This window comes from Girardinichthys multiradiatus, chromosome 8, assembly GCF_021462225.1.
Source record: "Girardinichthys multiradiatus isolate DD_20200921_A chromosome 8, DD_fGirMul_XY1, whole genome shotgun sequence".
NCBI lineage: Eukaryota > Metazoa > Chordata > Actinopteri > Cyprinodontiformes > Goodeidae > Girardinichthys > Girardinichthys multiradiatus.
The window spans coordinates 16,186,299-16,200,412 of record NC_061801.1 but is presented as its reverse complement, the minus strand read 5'-3'; the positions used below and the strand labels follow the sequence as shown (position 1 = coordinate 16,200,412).

At 40.5% G+C, this 14,114-nt stretch overlaps 2 protein-coding genes across 4 annotated transcripts in view; one reads left to right on the top strand and one right to left on the bottom strand.

Moving 5' to 3' along the window:
• st6galnac6 (ST6 (alpha-N-acetyl-neuraminyl-2,3-beta-galactosyl-1,3)-N-acetylgalactosaminide alpha-2,6-sialyltransferase 6) overlaps window positions 1-11,404 on the top strand; it is a 31,372-nt gene extending 19,968 nt beyond the window's left edge. For 2 of the 3 annotated variants that reach the window (XM_047372161.1, XM_047372162.1), the window contains one exon: window positions 6,657-11,404. In XM_047372161.1, the coding sequence (XP_047228117.1) occupies window positions 6,657-6,708 (52 nt within the window). In that variant the 3' untranslated portion in view covers window positions 6,709-11,404. Of the gene's footprint in view, window positions 1-6,654 lie in introns of all 3 variants that reach the window. The other variant, XR_007039255.1, reaches the window with a different exon arrangement.
• On the bottom strand, window positions 710-13,257 carry kyat1 (kynurenine aminotransferase 1). The gene is made up of 13 exons (XM_047372157.1): window positions 13,025-13,257; window positions 12,880-12,938; window positions 11,775-11,922; window positions 11,459-11,608; window positions 5,723-5,809; window positions 5,513-5,635; window positions 5,281-5,401; window positions 5,128-5,204; window positions 4,956-5,045; window positions 1,365-1,551; window positions 1,191-1,267; window positions 1,023-1,109; window positions 710-934 (listed from the first exon to the last, which is right to left on the bottom strand). The coding sequence occupies exons 1-13, from the start codon at window positions 13,094-13,096 to the stop codon at window positions 875-877; spliced, it is 1,338 nt and encodes a 445-aa protein (XP_047228113.1). The 5' UTR covers window positions 13,097-13,257; the 3' UTR covers window positions 710-874.
• Between the last annotated feature and the right edge of the window lie 857 nt (window positions 13,258-14,114).

Here is a 14,114-nt window from a genome sequence, read left to right as displayed (position 1 = left end):
AAAACAATCCGTGTATCATTTGTTAATTTGGTTTTCGAATCAAAACCAACAATACAAAGACGAGAAACAACTGTCTTTTTTTCTCAAAATTTATTTCATAAAATCATACGGAAAAAGAGGTTTAAAGCACATATTTTCTTTTTCTTCTTTTATTAGAAACAATTTACTTTGGATTTGCCTATTTGATGCATTTTTAAAAATCACTAATCTTAAATAGGATGTGCATTGTATATAAAATCCACAAAAAAGAAAGATTCATGCATAAAATAACAAAAATTGTGAAAGCAGCGTGAGTAGTGCAACAATCTAAAACTTTAAATTAGCATTCAACATCATTTCAAAAACCAAAAATAATCCACAACAAAGAAAAACTGCAGATTATGGGGAGAATCTCCTCTGTAAACCTTCCTACTTCCTATTGCTGTAAAAGATGAAGTCTCATTGGTTATTCCTCCTAACATGTCCCATCGTTTCACATGACTAAGATTAGATCTGACTGCATTTCATCTCCTTCCAGTAACTGTGTGGATTTCAGGTCTTTTGTAGTTTTTAATTTAGATTTCGTCCAGATTTTGGCAGAAAAAAAGGTAATTGACAAAAAATATGACAAAATTAACTAAATTAAAACTGCTATGATAAAGATAAAATCATCTGTAAAACTGCTTTCATCAACACTCAGCAACTAATCACCAGGCCCAGGAGGACACAATGCTTATTGTGAGCTTTATTAATAATTTTGCATATTTTTAGGACATGCAAGTGTAACCCTATATTTTGTTTGAGGACAAACATAAAAAAACTGACGATTTCATAACAGTTTTCCTGAGGACGTTCACTAAGTTGCTTTAAAAATATGGACGATGGATGGCTAATTTCACTCTTTCTGACTCCATTTTCTTAAGATTTCTTCTGCTGCTTCCAGTGTGGAGTTTTCCTGATAAAAAAAACAAAAATCAGTCTCAGATAGAGAGAGACAAGTGAAAAAGAAAGAAGCATCAGTTTTGATCAGTGGCTGTATTTACCTTAACGAAACAGAAGCGGATGTATTTGTCAAACTCCTTGCTGTGTTCTGGACTGAAGAAAGCAGAAACTGGGATTGTCGCTAACCCCTTGATTAAAAAAAAAAAGAAAAAATGTGAACAAAAACCCCAAACACTTTTATCTTCTAAATAAATTCTGCTTGGCTGTACCTTTTCTTTAATTAACCATTTGACAAATCTAAAATCGTAGCTTTCATCCTCGGTGCTCTCATCATTTAGATCCACCTCTGTTAAAAAAAAAAGAAAAAAATCAGGTAAACATTCATTACAATGCACAAATACTGTATGCAAAGTATCCGGTTTAGATGTCTGCTCGTCACTCACTGACAGAGGAGATGTCTGTGATCATAAAGTATCCTCCCTCTGGCATGATGGGCTGCAGGCCCGCACTCCGCAGACACGAGGCCAGCTTCTGCCTCTTTTGGTGCAGCATCGAAGGCAGCTGCTGGAAGTAGCTCTCTGGAGTCCCGAACAGCTCGTACTCTCTGTCGAATCCGTGAGATACGGCTTCCTGAGGACCAACGGGATGAGTGAGACATTTTGAAAGTGCTTAAAGACTTTCCAGGGTGCAGTTAGAGTAACAAATTTTCCTGGAAAAATTTGGTTATTTTTGTGGTGATTTTTAGCGATATTTAAAAAAATGAAGGGGCTGCAACTTGATGCTAACCTAGTAGGCATTTAAACTTTAAATTAAAAGCCCTCAACTTTTTTAAGTAGTTAAGTCCAAAATGATTCATGGCCCTGTCAGATATACAGGTCCTTCACAAAATATTAGCATATTGTGATAAAGTTCATTATTTTCCATAATGTCATGATGAAAATTTAACATTCATATATTTTAGATTCATTGCACACTAACTGAAATATTTCAGGTCTTTTATTGTCTTAATACGGATGATTTTGGCATACAGCTCATGAAAACCCAAAATTCCTATCTCACAAAATTAGCATATTTCATCCGACCAATAAAAGAAAAGTGTTTTTAATACAAAAAACATCAACCTTCAAATAATCATGTACAGTTATGCACTCAATACTTGGTCGGGAATCCTTTTGCAGAAATGACTGCTTCAATGCGGCGTGGCATGGAGGCAATCAGCCTGTGGCACTGCTGAGGTCTTATGGAGGCCCAGGATGCTTCGATAGCGGCCTTTAGCTCATCCAGAATGTTGGGTCTTGAGTCTCTCAACGTTCTCTTCACAATATCCCACAGATTCTCTATGGGGTTCAGGTCAGGAGAGTTGGCAGGCCAATTGAGCACAGTGATACCATGGTCAGTAAACCATTTACCAGTGGTTTTGGCACCGTGAGCAGGTGCCAGGTTGTGCTGAAAAATGAAATCTTCATCTCCATAAAGCTTTTCAGCAGATGGAAGCATGAAGTGCTCCAAAATCTCCTGATAGCTAGCTGCATTGACCCTGCCCTTGATAAAACACAGTGGACCAACACCAGCAGCTGACACGGCACCCCACACCATCACTGACTGTGGGTACTTGACACTGGACTTCTGGCATTTTGGCATTTCCTTCTCCCCAGTCTTCCTCCAGACTCTGGCACCTTGATTTCCAAATGACATGCAGAATTTGCTTTCATCCGAAAAAAGTACTTTGGACCACTGAGCAACAGTCCAGTGCTGCTTCTCTGTAGCCCAGGTCTGGGGAATGCGGCACCTGTAGCCCATTTCCTGCACACGCCTGTGCACGGTGGCTCTGGATGTTTCTACTCCAGACTCAGTCCACTGCTTCTGCAGGTCCCCCAAGGTCTGGAATCGGCCCTTCTCCACAATCTTCCTCAGGGTCCGGTCACCTCTTCTCGTTGTGCAGCGTTTTCTGCCACACTTTTTCCTTCCCACAGACTTCCCACTGAGGTGCCTTGATACAGCACTCTGGGAACAGCCTATTCGTTCAGAAATTTCTTTCTGTGTCTTACCCTCTTGCTTGAGGGTGTCAATAGTGGCCTTCTGGACAGCAGTCAGGTCGGCAGTCTTACCCATGATTGGGGTTTTGAGTGATGAACCAGGCTGGGAGTTTTAAAGGCCTCAGGAATCTTTTGCAGGTGTTTAGAGTTAACTCGTTGATTCAGATGATTAGGTTCATAGCTCGTTTAGAGACCCTTTAATAATATGCTAATTTTGTGAGATAGGAATTTTGGGTTTTCATGAGCTGTATGCCAAAATCATCCATATTAAGACAATAAAAGACCTGAAATATTTCAGTTAGTGTGCAATGAATCTAAAATATATGAATGTTAAATTTTCATCATGACATTATGGAAAATAATGAACTTTATCACAATATGCTAATATTTTGAGAAGGACCTGTATTAGTTTAAAGTTTCAAGGAGTTTGTTTCAGATCGAAAATTACACATCTTTAAAAATTTAATGCAACAATGTAAAAAACAGTATAGATTTTGGGGAAAAAAAGTTCTCGCCGTGTATACGTGGGTTCTCTCTTTTCGCTTTCCCCACAGACCAGAAAAATTTATGTTAAGTTAATTTGTCTTCATTTTTTAAAATGTTTTTTTAGGCACTAGTGACCTTTACTTCTCTCAGTTTTTTCGAAAGTAAGCTGACAGGAAATGGGGTGGAGTGAGGGAGAAGACATGCGGCAAACATCACCAGGCTGGGACTGGAATAGCTGCAAGGACAAAGCCCTCCTTACATGGGTCACGTGCTTAACCCCTGCATGTGACCCATGTACGCTGTGCCCAGGTTAACTGGTCGTTATAAATTCAGCCCTAATCTTTACCTCCTCCACAGATTCTCCGTTGGATCCCGGTTTCTGGCTGGGCCATCCAAATCCACCTTTTATTATTTTCTTTTAGCTTGTTCATAATTAAAACATGTATTTTTCCAAATGCATTTAAAAAAAAATTATTTCTAATTTACTCCAATAAGTCTAGAAGGGAAACAGATTTTTAGGCAGAAAAGGAACAGTTACAATAAAATGCACCTGATCTGTGACCCAGTTTTTTTTACTTCTGGAATGCTGCAGTTGGTGAGTTATTTTGTTCATTAAATCTTTGACTTTTTCCCACTAACATTCATCTACAAACGAGGAATTCACCCCATACTCATCCCTACTCAACATCCAGATCCCTTTACCTGCACCGAGACCCACCCATCCACACAATTATTATCATTATCACACACAAGGATAAAAATATTTTTAAAGATTTTGTGCTTTTGCCATTTTGTTTTTCTACATTTTCTAAAGCGTTGTGTCTCTAAATAACCTAAATAATAATGCTTTGTGTAAACTTTCAAATGAGATCTTGTATTTCAGTGAAACATTAGGAGCGTTACAGGAGTTTAAAATCATGGACACTAATTTTGATGGGAGCTATAAAACGTGCTCACCTCAAAAATCAGCTGATTTTTGGCACATGTGTAAACATGACTAAACATGGACTAACAGACAGTTATTATGTTATTCAAGAAAATCTTAAGCATACGTACAATTTTTTTTTCACACACCATGGCCATGTTTCTATAGGAGCTCTGAACAGAAACTAGGTATATTGTGTGTGATTTCAAGCAACCAAAGATGCTTAAACATCCTTAACAGCACTGGGTGAGGAGCCTGAGAGTATTCTGCTGCAATTTGCAGCTAAACCCTGCACAGGGAACCTTTAAATCAATGCTGTCCAGTTCTGGTACTCAAGAGTCATTGTGCTACACATTGTAGATAAGTCCATGCTCCAACACCAATGGATCAAAGAGGTAAACTATCTCTTAAACATGCCATTATGTTCTGCAGAGCCCTGATAATTATCCATTCATTTAAAGTGAGTGTGTCGAATCAGGGAAGCACCTAAAAACATGCAGAGCACTGGGCATTGATAATTACAAATTGTACAATATTGCTTTAAAGTATGTAGAAGCTGCCTTATGTCATCATGAAGAGGAAATTACCTGAGCTGCTGTTGCACAGTGATAGACTGAGTTCTGATGGATGATTTTCATGTGTTTGATGAGGTTTCCAGAGCTTATAGCCCAGCCAACCTAAAACCAGAGACAGTCCCAATTAGAAAATAATAAATAGCAGAAGCTATTAGCAATGAATATGTAATAGCCTGTGTATTACCTTCCAGCCAGTAGCACTAAAGGTTTTCCCAGCACTGCCGACTGTTATGGTCCGTTCCCACATCCCAGGAAGGCTGGCTGTCAGTAATGCAAGCAGCCGATGAAAGCCTGTTTGATGACGTGTTTATTCTGTAAAGGTGTGGTTGTATCTCACCTATCTTTACATGTTTGGCTCCATCATAAGTCAGCCACTCGTAGACCTCATCACTAAAGCACAGCAGATCATGTTTAATACACAGATCAGCAATCATCTGGAGTTCCTCAACTTTGTAAACCTGTAAACACAAGCAAACACCCAGAGCTCATTCATATTTGCTCTCACCTCCCTTTTGAAAGGGATTTTTGAGGAGAGCTCACGTTTCCTAACAGGGTGACATAAATCTCACTTTGCCTAAAGGGTTGTTGGGAGAGTTGATAACAATGGCTTTTGTGCGAGGAGTGATTTTACTGGCGAGCTCCTCAGCAGAAAGAACCCAGTCTCCACTTGACAGGACAGTGCTGCCCTCTTTCTGCAGTTAATGACAAAAACAAAATGTTTCTCACATATCAAATACGTGAGCATCAAAATGTCTGATGCTTAAGGTTTGTCCACTTACCGGTCTCAGAGGGACATACACCCCAGTACCTCCTGCCATTAGAACCATTGGCTGGTAGCAATCAAAGAACGGCTCCACAATTATCACCTGAAAGATAAATTCCCATCAGCTCTGGTTCATAACATCAACTTTATAACAGACCTTTAGATGCAACACCTAGCAACAGTATTCATACCCCTTGAACTTGTAATCTGTGGTTTTCTAAAAGTCCTACAACTAAAAATCTGGGGTGCGTATTTATAAGCAGGCCCTCCTAGTCAATACTTTGTAGAACCTTCTTTCACTGCAGTCACAGTGTGGTGGATGCTTCTACCACCACCACAAAGTGTTAGTATTGTTTCATTGTTTTACATTTATTAGTTTCAGATGACACTATGCATAAGTTCAAGTTATTTTATTTAGACAGATATTTTCTAATGGGTACATACTTTAGAGTATGAATGAGTGTGTGCTTGGTTGTTTGTGTGCCCTGCGATGGACTGGCGACCTGTCGAGGGTGTACCCCGCCACCCGCCCATAGACTGCTGGAGATAGGCACCAGCTCCCCCGCAACCCACTATGGAATAAGCGGTAGAAAATGACTGACTGACTGACTGACATACTTTAGTTAAGATTTGTCTGAATGGTTTACTTATACTTGTTTTTTTTCTTTGAGGTTCTACAAACGCAGACCAGCTGGAGGTAGAAGCCAGCAACATACTATTATTCCAAAACACTGAGGGGGGGGGGGGACTTAACTTCTTAACTTGTTAAAGTTGTTAGTTATTTTGTCACTTTAGTATTCACTTATTTGTGTTAAGTTAAAGATTAATTTGTGTGTCAGGAGTGGGATCAGTCAATTAAGGACATTGGTGTATTTTATTTTTTCCTGGTTTTGACCATTTTTGCAATAAATACCTCTGATTTTTTTTCTCTTTGCCTTCTTTTCTGAGAGGAAGAATGCCTGGAAGGGGAAGAAGATGAACAAGAGGAGGATCCAGCTCTGAGCCAGATGAAAGAGATGCTGTTGAGGAAGGTGGAGCTGTTGGTGGAGTGTTTGACATGGAAGAGAAGGGGAGTGAACCAACACTATCAGATTTGGCTAGTCTTCTCAGAGCCCATCTAAGACAACAGAAAGCCAAGGAGGACTACTGGACCAGAGAAGCTGCTAAGCAAAAACAGAAATTTGAGGAACTGGAAAAACAGTTCAGCTTGTTTAGAAGTGAGATTCAAACTCAGACCACTTCCCCAGTGCGGCATACACAACCACCAGATCCTAGTGTAGCAGCTTCCCAGCAACACAGTCTATCAGGTGACCTTCTCTATGCACATTCTCAGGCACCTAAATTACAAAAACTTAGTGAAGAGGATGACATTGAACACATTACTTTTGAAAGAATGGCTTCTGCCTGTAGGTGGCCGAGAACTGACTGGGCTTTTCACTTAATACCTCTGCTAACAGGCAAGGCTAGGAGTGCCTTTGTGCATATGGATGTTGATTTGTCTATGATCTATGACCAAGTTAAACTAGCTATTTTGCAGAAATATGAGATTAACAGTGAAACCTACAGGCAAAGATTTCGCTCGCTTCAGGTAGAGCCTGAAGAAACTCCAAAAAAGCTCTACATAAGGCTGAAGAAGCTTTATAGTAAATGGGTGCAACCTAATGGTAAAACAGTGGAACAGTGGATAAAAGAACATAGACTGCAAAGAAGGCAGCTGAACTGGCTGACGTGTTGGTGGCTGCTCGGAGGAGGAACCTATCTTGGGGTTTCCAAAGCTGGAAAAGGGATGGCTGCAAGCAATCATCGGCCCAAAAGGTTTCAGCTGTGGGTAAGCCCCCTGTGAAAAGATTTGACACAATATTTCAGGGGAAGAAGCCTGTCTGTTACTTATGTGGACAGGAGGGTCACACCAAACCAATGTGCCCTCAAAATGCTGTTAAATTGTCCCAGATGTGTTTTGTGTCCAGGGAAGAGACTCAAAATACTGTATCAACGCAGCCATTAATGGAAATGTAAGTGAAGCTCAACGGTCAGGCACCGAAAGCACTGATTGATACAGGGAGTACAGACCTTGGTCCAGCAAAGGTATTTTCCACCTCAGTCTGTTTGCACCAGTGAGACCGTCCCAATCTACTGTATCCATGGTGATGAAAGGAAGTATGCGACAGCAGATGTCAATGTGATCATAAAGGGACAAACTTACCTGCTTAATGTTGGGGTAGTAGATAACTTGCCATTTCCAGTAATCCTCGCCAGTGACCTACTGGTGCTTATCAACCTGTTACATCCTCCTCAGTGTAATGTTGCTCTAACTCGGGCTCAAGCAAAGCAGCCTGAGGAAATTGTTTCATATCTTAGTACCTTGCCATCTCACAATGTGGAATTTTCCACAGGAAGAATAAAAGTCAGGAAGTCCAAAGGCCTGTGGAGGAAGGAAAAGTTTCAAGGGACGGTGGTAGTTCCTCCTGACCCCCCACAGCCTGAGGTACTCCAAGAGTTTAAAATTCCTGGTAATATATTGAAGCTGCAGCACCAGGATTCAAATCGTGTGAAGTGTTTTAAAGAGGCAAAAGTCAACAAAAATTATTTTGTCATTCAAAATGACATTCTCTACAGACAAAATGGGCCAATTAAACAGCTTGTGGTTTCTTAAGCAGTGAAACTGTTTTGAAGTTAGGCCATTCTATTTCCTGTGCTGGCCACCTGGGGAAGCATAAGACCTTAGCCCGTATAAAGCGCTGTTTCTATTGGCCTGGCTTGCGTAAAGATGTTGTGCAGTTTTGCAGGAGCTGTCCAGAATGTCAAATAAAGCACCTCTCCAACCTTTTCCAGTTCTGGGTATACCATTTCAACACCTGGGCATAGACATAGTAGGACCAGTGGAAAGGAGTAAAGCTGGAAATCGGTTTATGCTGGTGATTGTGGATTACACAACTAAATATCCAGAAGTGTTCCCCCTGAAAGTTGTCAAAGCAAAGAATGTTGCGTTCTGTTTGGTGTAATTTTTTTTCCAGAGTTGCCTCCCCTCAGGAAATACTCAGTGACCAGGGCAACAATTTTATGTCAAAATTGCTCAAAGATGCGTATCAGTTGCTAGGGATTAAAGTACTGAGTACAACACCTCATCCACAAACTGATGGACTCACTGAAAGGTTTAATCAAACCCTTAAACAAATGCTAAGGCAGTTTGTGAATGAAACTGGCTCTGACTGGGACAAATGGCTTCCATATATTCTGTTAGCATACAGAGACGTTCCTCAGGCTTCTACTGGGTTTTCTCCATTTGAATTAGTATTTGGTTATGAAGTGAGGGGACCCTTGACTGTTCTAAAGGAACTGTGGGAGGGGAAGCAAACTAACAAAGATTCTCTAAATGTTGTATCTTATGTGCTCCAGATGAGGGAGAAGATGACAACATTGGCCCAGGAGCACATGAAGACCTCTCAGCATAAACAGAAGACCTGGTATGACACTGCCGCCCGGGAGAGGGGGTTCAAACTGGGCCAGAAAGTGCTTGTTATGCTGCCTTCAGAGGATAGCAAGTTGCTTGCCAAGTGGCAAGGGCCTTATGAGGTAATGGGGAAATTGGGACAAACAATATATAAAGTTTCTGTTCCGGGTCAAAGCCACTCCACTCAGATTCTCCATGGGAACCTGCTTAAAGAGTAGGTGTCCCAGGACCCAGAGAAATCTGCTTCTTTTTACATCCAGAGTACAGAGGATGAGGAACCCGAGGAGCAATATTTTCCTGTTCCATCACCCTCCCAGCCAGTTAGGATCATCTGTCCAGGGAACAGCAGTTGGAGGTGGGGGCTGTTTGTCCATTAAATGTGTTCCAGAAGAATCCAGGTTATACTGATGTGATAATGCATGATGTTGCCTTAAAATAAGACGCAGTTCCAAAACGAATGAGCTATCGCAATCCTGAAAGACTTCTGGAACCACTCAAAAGGGAAATTGAGGTAATGCTTTCTCTTGGAAATTTTGAGGCATCACAGAGCGAGTGGTGCAATCCAATTGTCCTTGTCCCTAAAAAGGATGGAACAATTGGGTATTGCATTGACTTCCGCTATCTCAATTCAGTCTCAAAGTTTGATTCCTATCCAACTCCTCGTATCAATGATTTGATTGAGAAACTTGGTAAAGCAAAATATCTCACCAAAATCGACCTTTCCAAAGGCTATTGGCAAGTACCACTCTCCTCTAGGCCTAGAGAGATGACAGCTTTTAGAACACCATGGGGCCTTTACCACTTTAGAGTGATGCCGTTTGGACTTCATGAGGCTCCTGCCACATTCCAGCGCCTAATGGATAAGGTACTCAATGGCCTCACACATTTTGCCTCTGCATATCTGGATGACATCATTGTTTATAGTAACTGTTGGAATGAACACTTACAACACCTAAATGTGGTCTTTGAGTGTCTCAAGAAAGCAGGATTGACAGTGAATCCAGCAAAGTGTGCCACTGCAAAGAGGGAGACAGAGTTCCTGGGTTTTGTTATTGGAGGAGGACTGGTGAAGCCACAAATTCAAAAAATTGAAGCCATCCATCCTGCCCCCTTCCACAGACAAGAAAATAACTTAAATCCTTCTTGGGTATGTCTGGCTGGTACCACAGATTTATTCCCAATTACTCTACCAGAGCTTCTCTTTTTCCACACATGACCAGTCTTCGGGGCCCAAACGTTCTACTGTGGTCTAATGAAGCTAAGGCGGCATTTAAAGACATTCAGCAGGCCCTAAGCCGAGATCCTGTGCTCCATTGCCCTGATTTCCAGCAGGAGTTTGTTTTTCAAACTGATGCTTCAGATAAAGGTCTTGGTGCTGTGTTGTTGCAGGGCCCCCCACATGACCGCCATTCCATCGCCTTCATTAGCCGAAAGCTTTTTCCCAGAGAAACCCGTTATTCCACTGTTGAGAAGGAATGCCTGGCTATAAAGTGGGTTCTGGATTCACTTCGATATTATCTTCTGGGAAGACATTTTGTACTGGAAACTGTTTAATAAAGCCTTAAAATGGCTGTTCTGACACATGGATATGCTTTGAACTTGTATATGTGGCTGTATGTTTAGGGTTGTTATCCTGTTGTAAAATGAGCCTTCCCTGTCTCTTCTGAACAAAAGCATTCCTATGACATGGTGCTGCCACCACCATGTTTCACTATGAGGATGGTTTATTCAGGGTGCAGTGTTAGTTTCCTTCCACATGGCATTTTACAAGATGGCCAAAAGGTTTAATTTTGGTCTCATCTGACAAGAGCACCTTTTTCCACATGTCTTCCCAACACGGCTTGTGGCAAACCTGAAACAGGATTTCTTATGGCTTTCTTTTTGCCACCAGATTTGCAGAGTGTGCAGCTAATAGTTATCCTGTTGATTCTTCCACCTGAGCTCTGGATATCTGCAGCTTTTCCAAAGTAACAGTTCCCCACTTACCCGCTAAATGGCATGTCAAGTTTAGGCAGTTGTCTATGTCTTTGTAAGTTTACACTTCTAATGTGTCTATGGATTGAACAGAGCTCTGTAAGATGTTTTCATTTTTACCTCACAGTTATGTGCCACTTTGTGTTGATCTATCACATAAAATCCCCCGAAACACCCTGACATTTTTGGTTGTAATGTGACAAAATCTGAAAAAGTTCAAGGTATATGAATTAACTTTCCAAGTGCTGTGTATTAAACCCTTCTGTAGCTGAACAGTTGAGTAATTCAAACATACAGCAAATTCATGAGTCATAAAAAGTGACATACTTCATCTCCATTGTCAATCAAAGCCTGAAATGCACAGAAAAGAGCCTGATAAGCTCCAACTGTGACCAAGATGTCTTCAAGGGGATCGATCTCACGCCCCACAATCCTACTGAAGAATTTAGCGAGACTTTTTACCAGACGAGGATGGCCCTGGGGGGGTAGAAGTGAAAAAGAAAGCAAATCTTAACAGTTCCTTCTCCTTTTAACACGTGATTACAATAGCTGAGATTTTCTCGACAAAGACCAAATGATAAGCATGTTTTTTTTAGCCTTTATAAACCGTCAGACATTCACTTAAGCAAATATTTCGGCTTACAAAAGCTCTGGTATACTGATGCATCTGGGGGCCTCCGCTCACAGCTTTACAGAAAGCATCCTGAACAAACTGCGGAGGGGAGAAGTCAGGAAATCCCTGTCCGAGGTTCACGGCTTCGTAGTCTGCAGCCAGCTGCGTGAATTCAACCCTGTTGATACAAAACAGGTCGGGCTATGTCAATGTTTTTACACTTTATGACATTTTACAGCATAATAATTATAAAACAAAGCTCCAGTGTTCAAATATATTTTTGCTTACAACATTAATGATATACAGCTATATCAGTTTTTGAAAGAGGATCTTTAACTTTTTCTTTTACCACCAAGATTCCAACAAAGGTGGATAAGTGCAGGATGTTTTTATCTCATGACATCCAGAGCAGCATTACCATAATCCAGCAGCAATAGTTTCCCTGCAAGTGTTGAAGTATAGACACAAGACAGACGCACAAATGGTATACATACAGCACCTTGCAAAAGTGTTCGTGCCAATTACTCTTCTCCACATTTTGTCACAACCACAAACTTCATAGTATTTTACTGGAAGCTGTATAATTACCATTAGTTCGCACCAAGCACTAATACCCTAAATCAATTTATATCAGAAATGCACAAACTTCTTTCTGCTACTGTTGCTGTGCTGGCATCTACTTTACACTCAGTAAAAATTGTTCTAGTTAAAATCTTTTAGGTTGTCAAAGGATTGGACTGTGGCCCTTACAATGTTTCACCCCCTGCTCCTCCAATCAGATGACCCTTTAAATCATTATGGTCTGAGGCTTAGATTGAAAAAATTTCTGAAATCCAGTATTGTTCTTAAATACAATATAACTAACATGGTGCTCTCAAAGGCCAACACATGTATAGCTGTTCACTCGTTCCTGTTTTGTATTTTACAGATTAACGTCTAATTTACCACTTGGGGTTCATAAATTATTGCCGAATAAAAAGATCCAGGAGTATGTAAGGACGAATTAACATGATCAAAAATACAAAACGATATAGTTAAATATGTGTCCTGTTCCGAATGATTTCGCTTTTCATTTTTTGTACACAAAATAGCCGCGATCCGTCTGGAATCAGTTAATAAATCAGTTATTACTCACCAAACGTTTTTATCCACACCGACTGTTCTGCTTGCATGAAGTCGTCTGGCCATGATTAACTGTAACAAAGGCACATTTTAAACGCTCCACATATAAATGTGCATTAAAAAATAAGTTTTCCTCTGATCAACAAAGCAGGGCTCACCTTATGGTGGTTCCTAAATAAATTAGGACGAATCAGAGTTAAATACGCAGATAGATTCCTGATTATTCCCATGAATGGAAGCTCATGATCTCAGATATCAGAATGAGGCCATAAAGCTGCCACTGAACGAACGATACAAACTTTCTGAGACACGGATATTAATAAAGTGAAGCGGTATGAGCGTCAACTCAACTGATTCGACCTTCTTGTTTTCATTTGTATTTCCGGTATGGGCGGAGCCATACGATGACACCGTCCACCGACAGGCGCGCGCAGCCAAGCTCAGCAGCACGAGTTCGTGTTTAAAAATGATCTTAAAGCATAAAAATATGTAAAGCAGACACCACCATCACCACATTTTTGTTTTTTACTGTTTTCCAGCTATACCAACTCAACAGAAGTGTAGCTTTATAATGCTTATAATAATAAAAAAAACTGGGCAGAGCATTTCTTTAAAATTGCACATTCAGAGTCGTTAATTGCATTTCCAGAAAGAGAGGTATATAGTCTCACTCCAGAGAACACTTCTCCTCTCCTCTAATCCAGTGGTGTGTTTTAAACCACGGCATCCGAAGCTTTACAGTGAATGTGGTGATGTAAGGATTGGATGCAGCTGATTAGACATGAAAACTCTTTTCATGAAGTTCTCTACATGCTGGCCTTGAGCTAATCTAAAGGAGGCCTGTAGCCATTGACTCTGAAGACAGCTGGTAACCTTTGCACTTTTGCTTCCACATTTTTGACACAACATACAACTGAATGTGGAAAGTTCAGTACAGGCCTCCACGAAATGATTAACAACTTTTGCAGACTTAACTTTACTTGATTGTTGTCCCTTAAATGGTCAATTTAAAATTTCCAAAATACAAAGTCCCTTTAATTAATGGCAGATCTTTCTACAGCAGGTCAACAAAAAGGGAGGTAGCTATTCAATTCAATTCAATTGAGTTTTATTTATATAGCACCAATTCCCAACACATGTCGTCTCAAGGCACTTCACAACAGTCAGGTACATACCTTCCAATTAATCCTAACCATTGAACAGTGCAGTCAGATTCAGTTATTTATTCAAATTGGATAAAACGTTTTT